At 49.7% G+C, this 21,047-nt stretch overlaps 1 protein-coding gene across 7 annotated transcripts in view; it reads left to right on the forward strand.

Moving 5' to 3' along the window:
* The window catches only part of celf5a (cugbp, Elav-like family member 5a), a 512,219-nt gene that overhangs the window by 266,784 nt on the left and 224,388 nt on the right, over positions 1 to 21,047 (forward strand). For all 7 annotated transcript variants that reach the window (XM_038777514.1, XM_038777515.1, XM_038777513.1 and 4 more), the window contains one exon: positions 6,326 to 6,374. In XM_038777514.1, the coding sequence (XP_038633442.1) occupies positions 6,326 to 6,374 (49 nt within the window). The remainder of the gene's footprint in view (positions 1 to 6,325; positions 6,375 to 21,047) is intronic.

Here is a 21,047-nt window from a genome sequence, read left to right on the forward strand (position 1 = left end):
GAGAGTCTCGGTGAGTGTGTCAGTATTTACAGAGAGTCTCCCCGAGTGTGTCAGTATTTATAGTGAATCTCCCCGAGTATGTCAGTATTTACAGAGAGTCTCGGGGAATGTGTCAGTATTTACAGAGAGTCTCGGGGAGTGTGTCAGTATTTACAGAGAGTTTCGGGGAGTGTGTCAGTATTTACAGAGAGTCCCGGGGAGTGTGTCAGTATTTACTGGTGGTCCTGGGGAATATGTCAGTATTTACAGGTTGTCCCAGGAGTGTGTCAGTATTTACAGGTGGACCCCGAGGATTGTACCAGTATTTATAGTGAGTCTCGGGGAGTGTGTCAGTACTTACAGAGAGTCTCGGGGAGTGTGTCAGTATTTACAGAGAGTCCCGGCGAGTGTGTCAGTATTTACAGGGAGTCCCGGGGAGTGTGCCAGTATTGACAGCTGGTCCTGGGGAGTGTGTCAGTATTTACAGGTGGTCCCGGGAGTGTGTCAGTACTTATAGAGAGTCTCGAGGAGTGTGTCAGTATTTACAGGTGGTCCTCGGAGTGTGTCAGTATTTACAGGGGGTCCCGGGGAGTGTGTCAGTATTTACAGGGGGTCCCCGGGGAGTGTGTCAGTATTTACAGAGAGTCTCGGGGAGTGTGTCAGTATTTACAGACAGTCTCCCCGAGTGTGCCAGTATTTACAGAGAGTATCGGGGAGTGTGTCAGTATTTACAGAGAGTATCGGGGAGTGTGTCAGTATTTACAGGTGGTCCTGGGAGTGTGTCAGTATTTACAGGGGGTCCCGGGGAGTGTGTCAGTATTTACAGTGAGTCCCCGGGGAGTGTGTCAGTATTTACTGAGGTACCCCGGGGAGTGTGTCGGTATTTACAGGGAGTCCTGGGAGTGTGTCAGTATTTACAGGGGGTCCCGGGGAGTGTGTCAGTATTTACAGTGAGTCCCCGGGGAGTGTGTCAGTATTTACAGAGAGTCCCCGGGGAGTGTGTCAGTATTTACAGAGGTACCCCGGGGAGTGTGTCAGTATTTACAGGGAGTCCTGGGAGTGTGTCAGTATTTACAGGGGGTCCCGGGGAGTGTGTCAGTATTTACAGTGAGTCCCCGGGGAGTGTGTCAGTATTTACAGAGGTACCCCGGGGAGTGTGTCAGTATTTACAGGGAGTCCCCGGGGAGTATGTCAGTATTTACTTGGGGTCCCGGGGAGTGTATCATTATTTACAGGTGGTGCCGGGAATGTATCAGTATTTACAAGTGGCCCCCGGGAATGTGCCAGTATTTACAAGTGGCCCCCGGGAATGTGTCAGTATTTACAGGTGGTCCCCGGGAATGTGCCAGTATTCGCTGGTGGTCCCCGGGAATGTGTCAGTATTTACAAGTGGCCCCCGGGAATGTGCCTGTATTTACAGGTGGTCCCCGGGAATGTGCCAGTATTTACAGGTGGTCCCCGGGAATGTGTCAGTATTTACGGGTGGTCCCCGGAATGTGCCAGTATTTACAGGTGGTCCCTGGGAATGTGTCAGCATTTACAGGTGGTCCCCGGGATTGTGCCAGTATTTACAGGTGGTCCCTGGGAATGTGCCAGTATTTACAGGTGGTCCCCGGGAATGTGCCAGTATTTACAGGTGGTTCCCGGGAATGTGTCAGTATTTACAGGTAATCTCTGGGCTCTTGGCACCAATAGGAAATTCATAAGTGACCCAGGGTGGTTACAACTCATCTTTCATGTAATTGACCCCTGGGCTGGGATCTGGAACAGTGTCAGGACCCAGGACAGGGAAGTGTTGGCCCTTCCCAAGCACACATTAGAGAGCGAGCTGAGGTGGGAGTGCAGGAGAGGGTAGAGAGTGGGGGTTTGAAGGAATGTCGAGGCCTCTGACAGGTCCTGTGACAGAGGCTGAGCCACAGCCTTCTCTGGGCCAATCATTTGTCCTACAGGAGAACCAATAAGAGTAAAGAGTTAAAAATAGAACTGTAGCATTCCATGCTTCAATTTTCTGTAATTCGGGGAATTGAAGGAATAAGTGAACATTATTGCACTAAAAATGCAATCTGGGAGAGGTAGGGATAAATGTGATAGTTCTTGATGGATTCAACTGTCTTGTCTCTGTGGTAGTTCCTTTTATGTAACTTATTGAACGTGCTCCGGGGAAGAGGTGTGATTTTGACCCTAAACCTTGCAAAATGAACAGGATTGTTCAGCCTGAACTGTGCTATTAGCGAGACTATACTCAAAGATCCGGCATGTAGACGCAACTTTCATATTCTCAGTGCACCCAAAGTGCTTCCCAGTAATTATTGAAATGTGGCCATTCTCTTTACTTGGCAAATGCAGCAGCCAGTTTTCTCACAGTGAAGGAAGACCTGCATTTACATAGCGCCTTCCACGACCCCAGGATGTCCCAAATGGCTCGACAGCCAATGAAGAGCATTGACACTGCCGTGAAGTACGAAACACAGCGGCCAATTTAGGCCGAAATAGCAATTTGGTAATGACCAGATAGTCTGTTTTCGGGATGTTGAGTGAGGGATAAATACTACCCCATCCCCTCCTCGCCCCTCGCCACCCCCCCCCCCCCCCCCCCGCACTCCCCACTTTTCTTCTAAATAGTGCGGTTGATCTTTTACAGGCACCAGACCGGTCCTTCGTGTAGCATGTCGCCCGAGAGGCAGCAGCTTTTTGACAGTGCAGCCACTCCTACAGTGCTCCATCACTTTAACGTCGTGGTGTCGGCCCAGATTTGTGTGCTCAAATCCTGGAGGGGGACGCCAATCCTCAACCTCTTGACTTAGAGGCGGGACTGTTACTAACTGTGCTCTAGTTGACGCTCCTGACCCACAAATGGCAACAAGTTGAAAAGGCTGAATTTCTGAGGTTTTACGTGTTAACTGTAGCCAGTTCAGCTCTCCAGCTCTTCTCCAGATATTTCTGTGGGGTCTTTTTATTCATCCAAGAAAGCAGCGGGGAGCTTCAATTTGACATCTCCCTTGATAATTACTGCCTCCATAGTACCTACAGTACTCCCTCAATATTCCATTGAAATGCTGGCCTGGGCTGTGTGCTCGAGTCCTCAAGTGAGGTTTGAACTTGTGGTCCATAAGCAAGAATCCCATCAGCGAGCCGAGGCTGGCACTTGTCAGGTTGAAGTCATTTCTTTCACCAAGGATTATACGTGCTCTAAACCACAAGCTCCTCTCCTCAGCAAAAAAAAACTTGAGAGTTAGATAATACAATGGGCGAGTCGCTGATTTTTCACATGTGGGACCTGCGCTGGGATTTTAGGCTTCCGTTCTTTTCGGGCGGGTTTGGTAACAGGAACACAAAATCTTGCGAGAGGCCCAAATTACGCCTCACCGTGGTTCTCCCTGCCCCTCTTTGAGTGACGTGACGGGATTCACAACATTCAATGCCGTGAATATCATTATAATACATTCACCGCTCCCGGTGGCCCCGGGGAAACATTCAGGGAGTCCGGTAGTAATAGTTTCGTTGAGAATTTGGAGGCAGTTTCGCCAACACTTCGGGTTGGGTACGGGAATCGAACTGTGCTGCTGACCTGCCTTGGTCTGCTTTAAAAGCCAGCGATTTTGCCAGAAAGGAGATACAGAGCTTCCTGGTGGAGCCGGCCTCCACGTTGCTGGAGGAGGTGCTGACGACAGGGGGACTGCAATAGGGGGTAATGTAGATGGTTTACGGAGCTATTTTGGAAGAGGAGAAGGCACCACTGGAAGGGATCAAGGCAAAGTGGGGGGAAGAGTTGGGAGAGGATATGGAGGAGGGGTTCTGGTGTGAGGTGCTCCGGAGAGTGAATGCCTCCACCTCGTGTGCGAGGTTGGGGCGATATAGCTGAAGGTGGTATACTGAGCACACCTCACGAGGGCGAGGATGAGCCGATCTTTCAAGGGGTAGAAGATGTGTGTGAACGTTGCGGGGGTGGGGTGTGAACGTTGCGGGGGTGGGGTGTGAACGTTGCGGGGGGTGGGGGGCCCGCAAATCACGTTCATATGTTTTAGTCCTGTCCAAAGCTGGAGGATTACTGCAAAGAGGTTTTTAGGGTAATCTCTAAAGTGGTGCACGTGAAACTGGACCCAGGCCCTTGGGGGACCATGGGCGGGATTTTCCCCTACCCGGCGGGGTGGGGGGTCCCGGCGGGATGGAGTGGCGTGAACCACTCCGGCGTCATGCTGCCCCAAAGATGTGGACGTCTCCGCACCTTTAGGGGCCAAGCCCTAACCTTGAGAGGCTAGGCCCGCGCCGGAGTGGTTGGCGCCCCGCCGGCCGGCTGGAACGGCCTTTGGTGCCTCGCCAGCCGGGGCCGAAGGGACTTTGCCGGCCGGCAAACGTCCGTGCATCCGCCGCAACGTCAGTGGCTGCTGACATCATCCCCGTGCATGCGCAGGGGAGGGGGTCACTTCCGCGTCCGCCATCGTGAAGACTATGGTGAACGCGGAAGCAAAGAATGCCCCCATGGCACAGGCACGCCCGCCGATTGGTGGGCCCCGATCGCGGGCCAGGCCACCGTCGGGGCACCCCCCGGGGCCAGATCGCCCCCCCCCCCCCCCCCCAGGACCCCGGAGCCCGCCCGCGCCGCCTGGTCCCGCCGGTAATGTAGGTGGTGTGATTCACGCCGGGGACCGGCATGACAGCGGCGGGACTTGCCCATCGCGGGCCGGAGAATTGCCGGGGTGGGGGGGGGGGCCCCCGACGGGCGCAGCGCGATTCCCGCCCCCGCCGAATCTCTGGTGCCGGAGACTTCAGGAGACGGCGGTGGCGGGATTCACACCGGCCCCCGGCAATTCTCCGACCCGACGATCGGGGTGACTTACCAGCCGGGGCTGGAGGCAGATTTTGCAGCCGTCGGTTCGTTGATCGCCCGAAGGCGGATCCTGTTGGGTTGGAGAGCAACCTCTCCACCCTGTGCCCTGGCGTGATCGGGGAGACCTGTTGGAATTCTTGACTGTTGAGAAGTTTAAGTTTTAACTGAGGGGAAGGATGCAGGGATTCTACAATTCATGGGCATTATTCATTACGCACTTTGAAGAACTGGATTACATCGAACATTATTTGGTGGGGGGGGGGGGGGGGGGGGGGGGGGTTGGGGGGGTTGTGGGGAGGGGGGCCGTGTGTGTTGATGGTGACTATAGGTGATTCCTGATTCCTTTTTGCCATTTGTTTGTGTGAACATGCGGGCTAATGTTTGGGGTTTTGGTGGGGAGATGGGATCGTTGTTATTGATATGGGGATTGACATATTTGTTACTGATTATTGTTTATTGTTGGTGGGTGTAAATTTGGGAGAAAATGTGAAAAAGGAGGAGAATAAAAATATTTAAAAATAATAATACATTCGAATCTCATTATCAGGATTCTACGCCTGAATCATCGACAGCACGGTGGCACTGTGGTAAGCACTGTTGCCTCACAGCGCCAGGGACCTGGGTTCAATCCTGACCTCGCGTGGAGGTCTGTGTGGAGTTTGCACATTCTCCCCATTTCTACGTGGGTTTCCTCCAGGTGCTCCAATTTCCTCCCATAGTCCAAAGCTGTGCAGGTTAGGTGTTTGGCCGTGCTAAGTTGCCCCTTAAGTCTCCAAATGGCCTCCTTCTGCACTGTAGGGATATTATGTTCTATGAATATCCACCAAGACATGCCTCTGAGCTCCAAGGTTGTTACGTTTTAAGGGATTTTACTTGTACTTCACAGTAGAAACAAAAGATACCAGGTTGCCACATCGCAGGTTACTTAACCAGTTGTCAGAATTTATTTACAGAGGTGTTGCTTGTCCATTGTACAAGATGGAACAGAGAGTAAATCTCCCAAGTGCCTCTGACAATGTCACCACGTAATCATGTGACACACTGCACAGAGGATATTGGATACAATAAATAAAACAAGGTGGACCTGACACTTCTACCTGGCTTCATGTCTAACACAAGCCAACAGGAACCCAGATTTACCTTCCCCAAGTCTCGGGAGATAGTAGACCTGGGCTGAAGGGGAGTGAATGGCTGGTGAGGCATCCAGCAGTTGTGCCAATCAATCACTATTCCAAGAATGAAGCTGATTAGAAGGCCCCAGGTAATATGCCTTGAAGAAAATATTTATTAACTCAATACAAATCTCGTTCTTTTCTTCCCCAGTGGGATTGGTAATGTCTCGCATGTAACAGTGCAGCAAGGACTGTTGATTTAATTTTTTTTTGCAAAGTAAGACGTTGTCAATGACTTGAAATGTGTAGCTAGTGCCTTGAAGTGACATTGTGATTTATAACATGCTAAAGATGCTACTTTCAATAGAAATTCTAATCTCCAATTCCTCTTTTTTTTATCTTCTAGATGAATCGACCCATTCAGGTGAAGCCTGCTGACAGTGAGAGTCGTGGAGGTAGTTGTCACTGATATTTTATTCAGGGGGGAAAATCAGTCACTGGGTGTTTCTTAATATTCTAATCAGACAACAGCTGTAGTAGATTTAATGGATTGGGTTGGGTTGGAATGAAATGTTTGTGCTATTTTATCTTCTAGATGTTCCACCGCACTTCCCCCTCTTCTCCCTGACCCCACACCCTCCTCCAGAGGTACAGTGGTCTTGTTAACTTTTGAGAATGTAGAGGCAGCATCAGTGGCTCATCCGATTGCCCACTCTCCCTGGCCTTGCAGTCTTTCAGGGGATGTAACAGGTGAGCAACCCCACCCACCGCCTCAACCCCTTGCCCTTAGCAGATTTCCACTCCTTGCCACATAAGTCACCAGACAGCAATCAGGAACAAGGACTGTGGGATGGTTCCCGACCTCAAACCAAAGGGGTGTTGAGCGAGACCAGTGTTAGTGTCCATAGCTTTTGGTCCACCGGATGTCAGCTAGATCAGCAGTGGTTGTATCTGTCCTGAAGCCTTTCTGTGCTGTATGTTTCAGTCTCACAGCAGGAAGTGCATTTACTCACTGAGCCATTGGAGAAGAAGAAAAAAAGTATTTTGGTTTCTAAAGTGAATACCCAAATTGAGGGCCATTATTGTTGGCACTGTGAAAATCCTGGAAGGGAACTGACATAGTGGTGTGCCATGATATTCTCTGCTGGAGTTTAACTCCTGTGATATTCATATTTTATAATCATTTTTAATTCAACTTAATATAAAGTTTCAAGCTGTGTTTTTGGAATGTTTTTCTGCACTGAAAGTATAATATCAATGTAAATTATTGGTTCAGTTAGCAAAATCTATGCCATGTGGCACAGAAGCAGGCCATTAGCTCCATTAGGCATCGAGCCTATGCTGACACTGTGAAAGAGTTTTCCAATTGTTCCCAACCCCCCCCCCCCCCACCCCTCCACTGCATCCCCCTGCCACTCCATCTTCCCCCATAGCCATGCAATTGTATCTTCTTCCAGTACAATGCAGCTCTGTTTTGGAAGTTGCTATTGAACCTGCATCCACAGTCCCAGTGTATGTCTAAGGTACACGGGGACACATTAGGGCAGCACTGAGCTTGCTGATTTGTGATGGGTTGGTCACAGGGAGGCTACAACTGGCCTCACTGCAGCTGGGCGTGAGATGGGGAACTGGGACCCCAGCTGAAAAAAGTGATCACCTATGGAGGTGGGACTTATTATGATGTGCCGTTAAAGGATAACAGTGGACCATCACTTTAAGGGAAGTGTGTCATGTCATCCAGCCTCAGCTTCACTTTGACGTGGAGCAGAACACAACACACTTAACACTGCACCTCTGATTGATGTCTTCAAGCTTTCCGTCCATGTCTATTCCTGTTCACATGTGCCTGTTCTTAATACATGAACCCAAAACATGCAGCGTGCCACCACTTTAAGGCACATTGCAACAGGATTGGCCATCGGATTGTGCTTGACTTGGGGGTTTCCCTGTGGTCAAATAGTTTGAACGCACTCATGATGTAAGCTCATGCCAGAGGACAGGGAGAACTGGACCCAGACACAAACCAAGGGGAGAAGAGGCTGATGTTTTCAAATCATTGTAAGGATGGACATCACTGGTATTATGTAACATCCACATGTCTATGCTACTGGATCTGGGAGGAGACTTTACAAGACGGCACTGCCAGTTTAAACAACTTAAAAGCATTTTAATAATGGATTTTCTAGTGCGGGCCTGAGCATTTTGTGGGGGACTTCACAATATTCATGCCAACTGTGAATGTGATGATCTTTTTAAATGTGTAATTTATTGTTAAGACTCATTGAGCCATATGGATGCCTTATTTCAGATGGCAAATTGATCTGAAAATCAACAAAGGAAGTGTTTGAACTTTTCTGTGTTGCAATGCAAAATGTGTTGACAAGGAACTCCTCTGGCCGATTTTGTGGATTTAAGCCCCTCGGGGAACAATGTAAACTCTCACAGAAAAAAAGACAATGTGCTTCTTTGATAAGGTTACAATCTCAAAATATCCAGCTGGTGAATTTAGTCGGCATCAGCAGGGTGAAACGGGCTCAAAGTGAGCTGGCAGCTGACTTTACCTTCACTGAAGCTGACGGAACCATAGTTGGCATTTTTTTGAAATTCGTTTCTGGGTCAGGTTTCCTGCAGTCTGGTGGGGGAGGGGGGGATCTCATTAATTTCCTGGATGGCTTTCCTGTCGCCCTCTCTCCACAATTGTATGGGTTGGGGGGGGAAGGGGATGGGCGAGGCCTGGGGCTGCCCACCGGCACTGGTCACAGTTGAGGCCTGTAAAAGGCCTCTTAAGGGTTATTTCCCACCCGGCCTCAATTTTGAGGTTGCTGGGCGGCACAGTGGCGCAGTGGTTAGCACTGCTGCCTCACGGCACCGAGGACCCGGGTTCGATCCCGGTCCCGGGTCACTGTCCGTGTGGAGTTTGCACATTCTCCCCGTGTCTGCTTGAGTCTCGCCCCCACAACCCAAAGATGTGCAGGGTAGGGGGATTGGCCACACTAAATTGCCCCTTAATTCGAAAAATGAAAAAAAATGTTTTATGAGGCTCTTGGGAAGGGGTGAGGAATGGATAATGGCCTAAAGAGGTCATCCTATTTGGGCCTCAGGTGGTTAGGGAGGAACGCCTCCCTCAGGGTGGGTCCCCTTTCCATATTAGATGCTCCCTCTCTCACTGGCCTCACAATCAAGACACCCACCCCCTCCCCCAAAACCCCACCCTCCCTCACCCCCAGGTCTCACCCACCCTCTCTAAGATGAGGCTCCCCCCCCCCCCCCCCCCCCCCCCCCCCCCACCTACCTAGCCCTGAACTCTGCCACTTTTGAATCTGGGGACTGCATGTCGCAATTCTGCCTACTGCAGCCACTGGGACTGCTGAGCTGCTATCCAGTCAGATTGACTGGCAACTCTCTGAGGTGAGACGTCTGCCTGAACGACGTGGGGTGGGGTGGGGGGTGGTGGGTGGACCCTTCTCCATCCAATTAACCCCCCTTGGAGCATTAATAGGCTGTGTGGCTGTGGTGCTCGATGGGGATGTGTCCTCCACAGACACTTTGGAAACCCTGTCATCCAGAAAATCCTCCCCTGGCCTCAATGTCGCTTCGATTTGACTTGAAATATAAAATCCTGCGAACGTTTTCCGAGTCAAGGGGGAATTCCGGAGAATTGTGGGGGGGTGGGGGCGCTGCCAAAGACCCCGACCGGCGTGGCGTGATCCCCACCCCCTGCCTGAAAACCGACGCAGGGGAATACGGCAGACGGCATCGGAGCGACGGTGCGGGATTCACGCTGCCCCCGGGGATTCTCCGACCCGGCCGGAGGGGGGGGGGGGGTTGGAGAATCCCGGTGCTGATCTCCGCAGCTGTACATGGTCACTGCCTACAATTCCCATCCTTAGTGTGTCCTTTAGCATTCCCTTAGGGAAGTGGGAGATGTGGCAGTGGCACACAGCAAAATTAGCAAACACTGAAGTGTTTCAGGGGGCAGCATGGTGCCATGAAAGATGTCGGAGGGGGTGAGGCTGGGGAAGCTGGGGGGGGAGGGGGGGGGGGGTTGTTCTCCTGAGAGCTGAGAAGATGAAGTGGAGATTCGATGGATAAAGGTGTTCGAAATTATGAATGCTTTTGAATGCCAGAGGCAGAAGCCTGGGTTACCAGATCTCACAGGTTTTAGTTGATCGGCAAAAGAACCACAGGTGACACGAGGGCCGAAATTCTCCGACCCCCAGTAGGGTCGGAGAATCGCCTGGGGCCGCCGAAAATCCGGCCTGGCCCGCGATTGGGGCCCCCCCCGCTCAGACTCCGGGCCAGTGCCCTGGCGGCACTCTTTCTCCTTCCGCGGCTGCCATGGATGCGTCCCTGTGATGCGCGATCAATAACCACAGAAACGAAGGAGCAGTCTGAATCGAAGGCTTTAATCTACAAGAAGTGTCCCCAGCAGCTTGAATACAGAAAGAACGATGGCTGCTGGGAAACACGGGTTCTTATACTCCCCCTCATGGGCGGAGCTACCTACGTCTTGACCAATGAGAAAGCAACACTTGGGCCAATGGGCAGCGAGCCTTCTCCACCAATAGCAGCTCACACTCCCAGGTACCATAGTACCTCTAGTCATACTACCACACCCTAGTCTAATAATTCATAGGACAAGACAATGCTCTGGGGACGTGTGTCAAATCGCAGGTGGCGGAATTTAAATTCAGGTAATAAACCTGCAATTAAAAGCTAGACTCAGTACTGGTGACCACGTGAAACCATTGTCGATTGTCATAAAGAACCTGCCTAGTTCACTAATGTCCTTTAGGGAAGGAAATCTGCCATACTTTCCTAGTCTGGCCTACATGTGACTCCAAACCCACAGCAGTCTCTTAACTGCCCCTCTGAAATGGCCAAGCAAGCAGTTCAGGTCAAGGACAATTAGGGATGGGCAACAAATGCTGGCCCAGCCAGCCACGCCTACATCCCATAAAAGAATAAAGAAAGGCACGGAGGGAATGTGATTCTTCGAATATTGAATTCAGTAAATTGTGCGTTTTTTAAATGCATTTTCGGTTTGTTGTTACTTGCTTTTCAATTGAGGTTCCTTTATGCAGTTCAGGGCTGTGAAAGATACTGGACAGCTTGTGCCTTTATTCTTTCAACAGTTCATTTTCGCTCACCTGCTGAGTTCAGAGGTCTCCGCCAGGTGCTTGCAAAGGAATAGTCATCTCCCTCTGCTGGTAATGTGTGCAATTACATAACAAAACCTGGGTTTTTTGGGGCTGAAGATCTTAGACATGTATTTTAAGGTATTTTAATTCAGTAATTCATACTGGGATGGGGGGGGGGGGGGGGGGGGGGTTCTGCACCCACCGTGACAGGTTTCCTGGCAGGGGGAGACGGCCTGCTGTTCGCTGGTAGTGATATCTTCTGGTCCCACCATTGTCAATGGGATTTTCCAGAGTGGGGCTGTGCCGTTGGCGAGACCTGATGATCCCACTGGTGCGAATCCCAGGAAATACCCCCCCCCCCCCCCCCCCCCCCCCCACCCCCATAGGTTTGGAAGGCCTCCGGAACAGATGAAATGGGCTCCGTTTTCAGGAAGTTCAAACAGGCTTGAGGAGGAATGACGTGTTTACGAAGTGGGATACTCTAATATTAGGTTACTACTTTACCTTCCCACACCACAAACTCGGCTTTCTGACTCGCTGGCCTGCATTTTACAGGGGGTGTGTAGGGTGGGGTGGGGGGCACGGACTGCTCACTACCCTTCCCCCCTCCCCTCTCGGAAGCAGAATCAGTAAGAATAAACAACAACTCCTCCACGATAGTCCTCAACACTGGCAAGGCTGCGTACTTAGCCTCCTTCTATACTCCCTATACACACACCACTGTGTGGCAAAATTTGGTTCCAACACCATCTACAAGTTTGCTGACGACACGACCATACTGGGTTGGATCTCAAACAACGACGACTCAAAATACAGGAGGGAGATAGAGAACCTAGTGGAGTGGTGCAGCGACAACAATCTCGCCCTCAATGCCAGCAAAACTGGTTATTGACTTCAGGAAGCAAAGTATTGTACACATCCTTGTCTGCATCAACAATGCCGAGTTGGAGATGGTTAACACCTTCAAATTCCTAGGAATGTACATCACCAAAAATCTGTCCTGGTCCACCCACATCGACTCTACCATGTCCACACTGACTCTTACCAACTTTTACAGATGCACCAGAGAAAGCATCCTTTCGGGCTGCATCACAGCCTGGTATGGCCCAAGACCCCAAGAAACTTCAGAGTCATGAACACAGCCCAGTCCATCACACGAACCTGCCTCCCATCCATTAACTTTATCTACACCGCTTTCTGCCTGGGGAAAGCGGGCAGCATAATCAAAGACCCCTCCCACCCGGCTTACTCACTCTTCCAACTTCTTCCATCGGGCAGGAGATACAGAAGTCTGAGAACACGCACGAACAGACTCAAAAACAGCTTCTTCCCCGCTGTTACCAGACTCCTAAACTGCCCTCTTATGGACTGACCTGATTAATATTACATTCCTGTATGCTTCACCCGGTGTCAATGTATTTACATTGTGGACCTTGTGTTGCCCTCTCATGTATTTTCTTTTCTTTTTGTGTACTAAATGATCTGTTTGAGCTGTACGCAGGAAAATACTTTTCACTGTACCTCGGAACAGGTGACTATAAACAAATTTAATCTAATCCAGTCAGCTGGAAGCTGACCCACTCTATGGGCGGGCTAAATTGGTGAAGAGTGGGGCTTCTGTCCTGACTCGGGGAGAAGTCCTGCTCTTGGGAGAGTGGCTCGCAGCTCCATCAATCCTGGCAACGCCACAGCTGACTAGTGAGACTCCGGAAAGAGGGCAGAGAGGATCCTGTGTGCCCCAAGAAGTTAGGTCCAAGATGTTTAGGGTGGGGTGAGCTCTCAGAACCCATGGACAGGGAGTGGAGGGCCATGTTGTGCCAGACAGGTGGCATGGAAGGAAGAGAGCGTGGTGTGCAAGGGTGATATCTAGGGGGGGGGGGGGGGGGTGTCCTGATGCGTGCAGGGCACCTGCCCGAATGTGATGCCTCTCCTTCCTTTCTGCGTTTGTTCATGTGAGTTTTAAAAACAGGCTGCCCACTCCTGCCCGGCTGCTCAGGCTGACTGTAGTTTGGTGTGGGCAGGGTATTAGAATCATAGAATCATAGAATTTACAGTGCAGAAGGAGGCCATTCAGCCCATCGAGTCTGCACCAGCTCTTGGAAAGAGCACCCTACCCAAGGTCAACAACTCCACCCTATCCCCATAACCCAGTAACCCCACCCAACACTAAGGGCAATTTTGGAAACTAAGGGCAATTTATCATGGCCAATCCACCTAACCTGCACATCTTTGGACTGTGGGAGGAAACCGGAGCACCCAGAGGAAACCCACGCAGACACGGGAAGAACGTGCAGACTCCGCACAGACAGTGACCCAAGCCGGAATCGAACCTGGGACCCTGGAGCTGTGAAGCGATTGTGTTATCAGCCCAATAGATATGTCACAAAGCCTGAACGACCCTTAATTATTTATTTACATGTGGTAGGTGGGCTCTGTATATCAGCATCTGGCCACCTAACATATTATTATGTGGCTGAGCATGGAGCGGGGGTGGCACGCAACTTTTTATATGCACACCCCCCCCGCCACCTGAAACATGCCAAGCAGGGACATGTAAAATCCAGTCCACTCTTTACCAGCATCCCCTCCGTTCACACAATAATGCACTTGCTTTTAAAAATGGGCGGCACGGTGGCACAATGTTTAGAACTCCAAAGTCCCGGCTTCAATTCTGGCCTCGGGTGACTGTCTGCGAGGAGTTTTCACGTTCTCCCCGTATCTGCGTGGGTTTCCTCCGGGTGCTTCGGTTTCCTCCCACAGTCCAAAGATGTGCAGGTTAGGGGGATTGGCCATGCTAAATTGCCCCTCAGTGTCCAAAGGCCAGGTGGGGTTACCGGGTTACGGGGATAGGGTGGATGCATGGGCTTAACCTTCAGTCGGGTGCTCTCAGGTCGGCATGTTGCGTAGTGGATAGCAGTGGGACTGCGGCGCTGAGGACCTGGGTTTGAATCCCGGCCCTGGATCACTGTCCGTGTGGAGTTTGCACATTCTCCCCGTGTCTGCGTGGGTTTCGCCCCCACAACCCAAAGATGTGCAGGGTAAGTGGATTGGCCATGCTAAATTGCCCCTTAATGGGAAAAAAAAAATTGGGTACTCTTAAAATTAAAAAAAAAAAGTAGGGTGCTCTTTCCAAGGGCCGGTGCAGACTCAATGGGCCGAATGGCCTCCTTCTTCACTGTATATTCTGTGATTCTACGATCAGATGGATTATATTGCACAGGAGAAAAGACAAACTAGATACAATAAAAGGAGAGGGTGAGTGAGGAAGAAAAGAGAATTCTGAAAGGTGTGAACCTAATGGAGGTCTAAAGCCTGGGCCCACTGTGCAGACCATTGCTCCTCTCTTCCCTAGCTTGGAGATCAGGGAGGGTTGTCTCATTTAAAGTTTTTTGTGGGTGTATATTGCCTCAGTGGTTCCCGCAAGGGGCGGGAGTGGTGATGGGGGAGGGCGGGGTGAAAGATGTTGGATAATACTGTTGAGGGTGGGGGGGATAGGGGGCAGAATTGTTGCCCCAAGCTTTGAAAGAGTGTTCCCTTCGTCAGAAACAGATTGATCCAATATTGTGACAGTTCACAGATCTTCCAGGCTGTGGCATCCCACTTAGCGACCATTATGGGGCTGCAAGTTGAACTCTCACCTGGAGCCGGGATTCCTTCTGGTAGCCAGAATGCCGGGCGGAATAAAGGATTCGGTTATCGCTCAAGTCACGCTGGTGGAAAAGCCCTTGCCATTCGTGCCATCTCCCACGACATCACGGGCTTGAGTGGATGTTCTGCCTGCCTCTGGGCCATTGGAGATTGGGCGCGTGTTAGAACATAGAACATAGAAAAATACAGCACAGAACAGGCCCTTCGGCCCACAATGTTGTGCCGAACCTTTGTCCTAGATTAAGAACAAATTAATCTACACCCCATCATTCTACCGTAATCCATGTGCCTTAACCAATAGCCGCTTGAAGATCCCTAATGTTTCCGACTCAACCACTTCCACAGGCAGCGCATTCCATGCCCCACTACTCTCTGGGTAAAGAATCTACCTCTGACATCCCCCCTATATCTTCCACCATTCACCTTAAATTTATGTCACCTTGTAATGGTTTGTTCTACCCAGGGAAAAAGTCTCTGAATGTCTACTCTATCTATTCCCCTGATCATCTTATAAACCTCTATCAAGTCGCCCCTCATCCTTCTCTGTTCTAATGAGAAAAGGCCGAGCACCCTCAACCTTTCCTCGTAAGACCTACTCTCCATTCCAGGCAACATCTCCTTTGCACCTTTTCCAAAGCTTCCACATCCTTCCTAAAATGAGGCGACCAGAACTGCACACACTACTCCAAATGTGGCCTTACCAAGGTTTTGTACAACTGCACCATCACCTCACGGCTCTTAAATTCAATCCCTCTGCTAATGACCGCTAGCACACCATAGGCCTTCTTCACAGCTCTATCCACTTGAGTGGCAACTTTCAAAGATCTATGACCATAGACCCCAAGATCTCTCAGCTCCTTCACATTGCCAAGAACCCTATCATTAACTCTGTATTCCGTATTCATATTTGGCCTTCCAAAATGGACAACCTCACACTTTTCAGGGTTAAACTCCAACTGCCACTTCTCAGCCCAGCTCTGCATCCTATCTATGTCTCTTTGCAGCCGACAACAGCCCTCCTCACTATCCACAACTCCACCAATCTTCGTATCGTCTGCAAATTTACTGACCCACCCTTCAACTGCCTCATCCAAGTCATTAATGAAAATCACAAACAGCAGAGGACCCAGAACTGATCCCTGCGGTACGCCACTGGTAACTGGGCTCCAGGCTGAATATTTGCCATCCACCAACACTCTCTGACTTCTGTCGGTTAGCCAGAGTGTTGGACTGCACTCGACACAATTCCGGGCTCTACCAACTCAGCGGAACTTTCAACCAGGTTCGCATTTCACCTCAGATCCTGAAGAAACTCCAGGTGAAGGCGTGCAGCGTATTTTATTATTTAGAATTATATGCATTTACATGCACGGAGCAAGAGATTTAGATTCACGAATCACCTTACCACACCGCAGAAACGTGCCGCATCCTCTCTGACTGGTGTACGTGAGCAAATCTCAGAGGCACAGGGTTAACATTATCCTGGTGAAACTACCCCTAATCTTCGGTGCGTTTGACGAGCAATACAATAATATTTTTTCAACGGCGCATCTTTTTATAGCCCATATAATGCCTTAAGATGCTTCACAGGAGCATGAAAATCGACACCGAGCTACATATTGGGAGATGTTGGAACAGGAAACCAAATCCAGGAATATGAGGTGACTAATTGTTTTTAAAAATAAAATGTGGCTATCCCAAATGGATGGAAATTTCCGTGGATTTCCACCCCCAACTCAGGATCGGAATTACTTTTCCTTGGCCTGCATTTGAAGCGCGCCTCTCAAGGGGCTTGTAAATTAATTAATAGAGGCCTGTATTTTCTGCATTATAAAATGTCAGTCTTGTCTGGATTTGCATTGCTTGGGGGGGGGGGGGGGGGGGGGGGGGTAGGTGCAACACAACATTTTGCTTCACCAGCCCTGCGCCAGACAAAGCAAATTCATCGATAGGGCGGCTCAAGTGTCTGAGGAGGCCGGCAGGAAAACGACCCTTGTTTTTGAAAACAAAAAGAGATTACAATTTGCATTAACCTCCACGAGCGGCAGCAGATTCGGCTGCGCAGCTGTGAGGTGTGTAGTGTGGTGGTGGCAGTTACCAGCTGTAAATTGGGGAGGAATAAAAACACCAGATAGCTTCGTTCAGTCACGAGGGATGGGAAGAATCGGCCCTGACCTTTTCAAATTGACCTTCCAATTCCAAAGAGCCGCCCCCGTCACCGCGCCCACTTCTTGGGCTGTCATTCGATGGAGCAGAGTGAACGCAGGGCTGCTTTGTTCACGGTGTGGTTCTGTGGGGTGCTATTTCCCACCTTTTTCTTTTTCCTGTAGCCTTTGAGGAGAGAGATGATTTATTATTACTGAAAGCCCGAGAGGACAAAGTAAATTAGTTTTTTTTTGCTTTGTGAAATACAGGCAGGCAAACACAGCTTGAGCTGAGACAGCTTGGGGTCTACAGCAAAGCTTTTATATCTTAAAACTGATAGAGATTTCCTCCTGTCTTGTCCCAGAGCGACTTTGTCTGGACCAGACTGCTTGCTATGTACCAGCCGGCAGCCAGTGTTGTCTGTCTTTTTGTGCACACATTTAGAGAGATTGTAAAGTTGGAAAGTGTTCCAGGCTACCCTCGGTTATTATTCTGCACTCATTCCTTTGTTTCTTACTCTGTTTTTTTTTTGGCGAACATTCAAATTGTTGATGTATGGTTTTGTGAATGTCAGCACGGGCAAATATCTTTCCCACTTTGAGGCTGTTGGCACTGCTAGGCACTGTGGGTCAGCATTGAGATAAAGCTGTGTGTGACCGAGAGAGAGTAAAGAGAGAGGTAGGTGACCGGTGGCTGACTCCCATACCACCTGTTGGGCCCTCTGGGCCAATGTCAAGTGACCCTCAATGAATTCTGTACATCTCACCCAGTCTGCAAATTTGCATACGCTGACCTGTCAAAAAGAATCGCTTAGCGATGTAATAGCTTGACCTAATTTGTTTCCGAAGATACTGCTAGCATCCAAGGAAGCCAGCTAATTCTCCCGGAAATGAGAGAGGCACTGGGACATCTTGTCTTTCACGGACAATATTGACTGATCTGGCATTCTGTACCATTCACTCTTCTTTCCTTAAGAGTAGGCAAGTGGGATATTACTAGGCAGCCAGGGTTATTCCAGTAAGCGGAATAGCCCCATTAAAATTGAAATATTTCATAGAGTTATATTTCATATAGATTTAACGACCTGAGGAATGTTCAGGACCAATTTCTACCCCCCCAATCCTTTTCATGAATTTCTGGCAATGGCCACTTTCCTCTCGAAAAACAGTCCCTTGGGATGTACTCAGCAGTTTGGACAGCTAATCAGGCCAAATACACTGGGCAACATTGAACTGAGCTCATCACTGTCTTCACCGTGTCAACTGCATGCTCGATTGACGCTCTGAATGGCCTCAATCCATACCTCATCATCCAGAATGGGACCCAATTCTCCTTCCCATTTCACCCTTGCCTCACTCAATCAAGCTGCCTCCGCTGAGAGGATATGGCCATATCTGCTTGAGATATCCCCCCCCCCCCCCCCCAAGATCCGGCCACAAAACCTTCTTTAACAGGGAAGAGGGTGGCGCCAAGAGAAAGGCGGGGAAAGCCTTGCGCAAAAAAAAATCATGATTCTGAAAAGTTTAGAATCAGGACGTTGGAATCTCTCTAATAGCTCCTTCAACTGTCTTCCCCTCCACAAACAGGTCTCCAAACCCTTCCCCTCCCAATACTTAAACGTCAAGTCCAAACCCGCAGGCAGAAAAAGTTGGTTATTGCAGATAGGAGCTAGTGGAGAAATAGGATAGAGCTTAAAATGCCACCTGAACTGTTCACAGATTCTCAGGGTCGACACCATCACTGGATTCAGGGAAAATCATACAGGAGAGACAGACAAAGATGTGGTTACTATTGAACCAAGGCTAGAAACTGTGCAGGAACTTGCTTCCGTTAGGCCCCATATGGAACCAGGAACACTCGACCACAACAATACCTTCTGAATGTTGGCTGACCATTAATAGAACTATAGATTGGATAGAACCAAGCCCCCTGATTGCCTATCTCGCTGGAGCAGAACTCTATGGATCCTTGGAGTCTTACCCCCCCCCCCCCCCAAATAAAAGAGGACATTAATTTATTGACTTTAACAAAAAAGACCTCTGGGAGAAAAATGGGGGGACATTGAAAAAGAAATAAAAATCTCTGGAAAACGATAATGTTAATAGTCTGAATCCTGCCGGCCAAGGACAGGGGACGGTTATCCCACTCCTACAAGTCTGCCTTGGCACCATCAACCAGACTGGTAGAATTTAATTTAAGAAGCAAGGCCCACCCTTCCCCGATTTATTCCCCCTCCACTTAACTGAGCATCTCCCTGGTTCTATCGCTAAGGCAAACAGGAGTAGAGACAGAGGGCACACCTATCTTGAGCCCCTATACAACAGGAAGAAGCCAGAGCTCGGAGCATATGTTTGAACATTAGCAGTAAGGACCCTATACAGTAACCAAGGTTTGTTAGCTCAGTGAGCTAGACAGCTGGTTTGTGATGCAGAACAAGGCCAACAGCGCGGGTTCAATTCCCGTACCAGCTTAACTGAACAGGCACTGGAATGTGGCGACTAGGGGCTTTTCACAGTAACTTCATACTTGTGACAATAAAAGGTTATTATGGGGCCAGTTTAGCTCAGTTGGCAGGACAGCTGGTTTGTGAAGAGGAGCAAGGCCAACAGCATGGGTTCAATGCCAGTACCAGCTGTGGTTATTCATGAAGGCCCTGCCTCCTCAACCATGCTCCACAACCGAGGTGTGGTGATCCTCAGGCTAAACCACCAAAAGAGAAAGCAAACTATGGTCATCTAGGACTATTGTTATGGGCCAGGGTTTAGAGAAGGGCCAGGGTTTAGAGCACCCCAAAGTGTATCATGGAGTTCACCTGACCCACAACTTTAATAGATTGTGGTATGGGAAGCACACGGCCCACCCTACAGGTGAGGTACAGCAGTAATCGAAAAGTATTATGGCAGCACGGTAGCATAGTGGTTAGCACAATTTCTTCACAGCTCCAGGGTCCCAGGTTCGATTCCCGGCTGGGTCGCTGTTTGTGTGGAGTCTGCACATCCTCCCCGTGTGTGCGTGGGTTTCCTCCGGGTGCTCTGGTTTCCTCCCACAGTCCAAAGATGTGCAGGTTAGGTGGATTGGCCACGCTAAATTACCCTTAGTGTCCAAGATTGCCCTTAGTGTTGGGTGGGGTTACTGGGTTATGGGGATAGGGTGGAGGTGTGGGCTTGGGTGGGGTGCTCTTTCCAGGAGCCGGTGCAGAACTCGATGGTCCGAATGGCCTCCTTCTGCACTGTAAATTCTATGAAATAAACCAAACCCGAGAGATAAACCTGTGTCCAAATCTAAATCTCCCAATATCCTCAATGGATTTACCCACTCCACTCTGTCAATTGCATTTCCGGCATCTAAGAAAACAATCCCCTCCGATTCGGACACCGAGAAGGGGGAAAGGTCAAGGTTCAGCAGACGACGCATATTGGACAACAACTGTTGACCCTCAACGAAGCCCGTCAGTTGCTCCGAGATCACCTCTGGGAGGCAGGGCTCGTTATGAAATATTTGGTGCATATTAAATGTATTTAATCTTATTGATGGAGTCATGGTTAATGAACAAGCCTGATTTCAATCTTGCTGGCCACTGAGATGAAGGAGGGTCACTTCTACAGTCCACTCACTAACCTAGGTTGCCCGTCATTGCTGTGCACCATTGCTAAACGCTTTAGGATAGCAGAAGTGGTTATGATTACTGTGGTTTGTACAGTGTGTCGGTTTTGGTTGTTTTATGCATTGGATGAGCATAAATAGCTACTGCAGCTCCCAGGGGCCCATGTGTCTCTCACAGAACTTGACTGATAATGTCACGTGTCCTGTGTCCTAATATACAAACTGAAAAAAAACAGTGAGATGAACGGCGTGCGCGCACCAATTAATGATGCTGGACACCCTGAGCAACGGTCAAAGCAACCCAACCAAGATGTAGCTATTCTTTGCAATTGTAAACACCAGGCCACCCCCTTCATCCTCACACAGTGACGTTTAAATTTAGAATTAACCAAATAGGGAATTCAGGAGAAATCTCCTTACCCACAGAGAGTGTAGAATGCCGAACTCCACAACTCTGGAGGTGAACGACAGAGATACATTTCAGGGGGAGCTGGTTAACCATGTGGGAGGGGAATGAATAGAAGGATATGTTAATGGGGTTATGTGTGAGGAGGTTTGTGTGGAGCATAAACAACAGCAGTGATCATTTGG

Source organism: Scyliorhinus canicula, chromosome 18 (genome assembly GCF_902713615.1).
Source record: "Scyliorhinus canicula chromosome 18, sScyCan1.1, whole genome shotgun sequence".
NCBI lineage: Eukaryota > Metazoa > Chordata > Chondrichthyes > Carcharhiniformes > Scyliorhinidae > Scyliorhinus > Scyliorhinus canicula.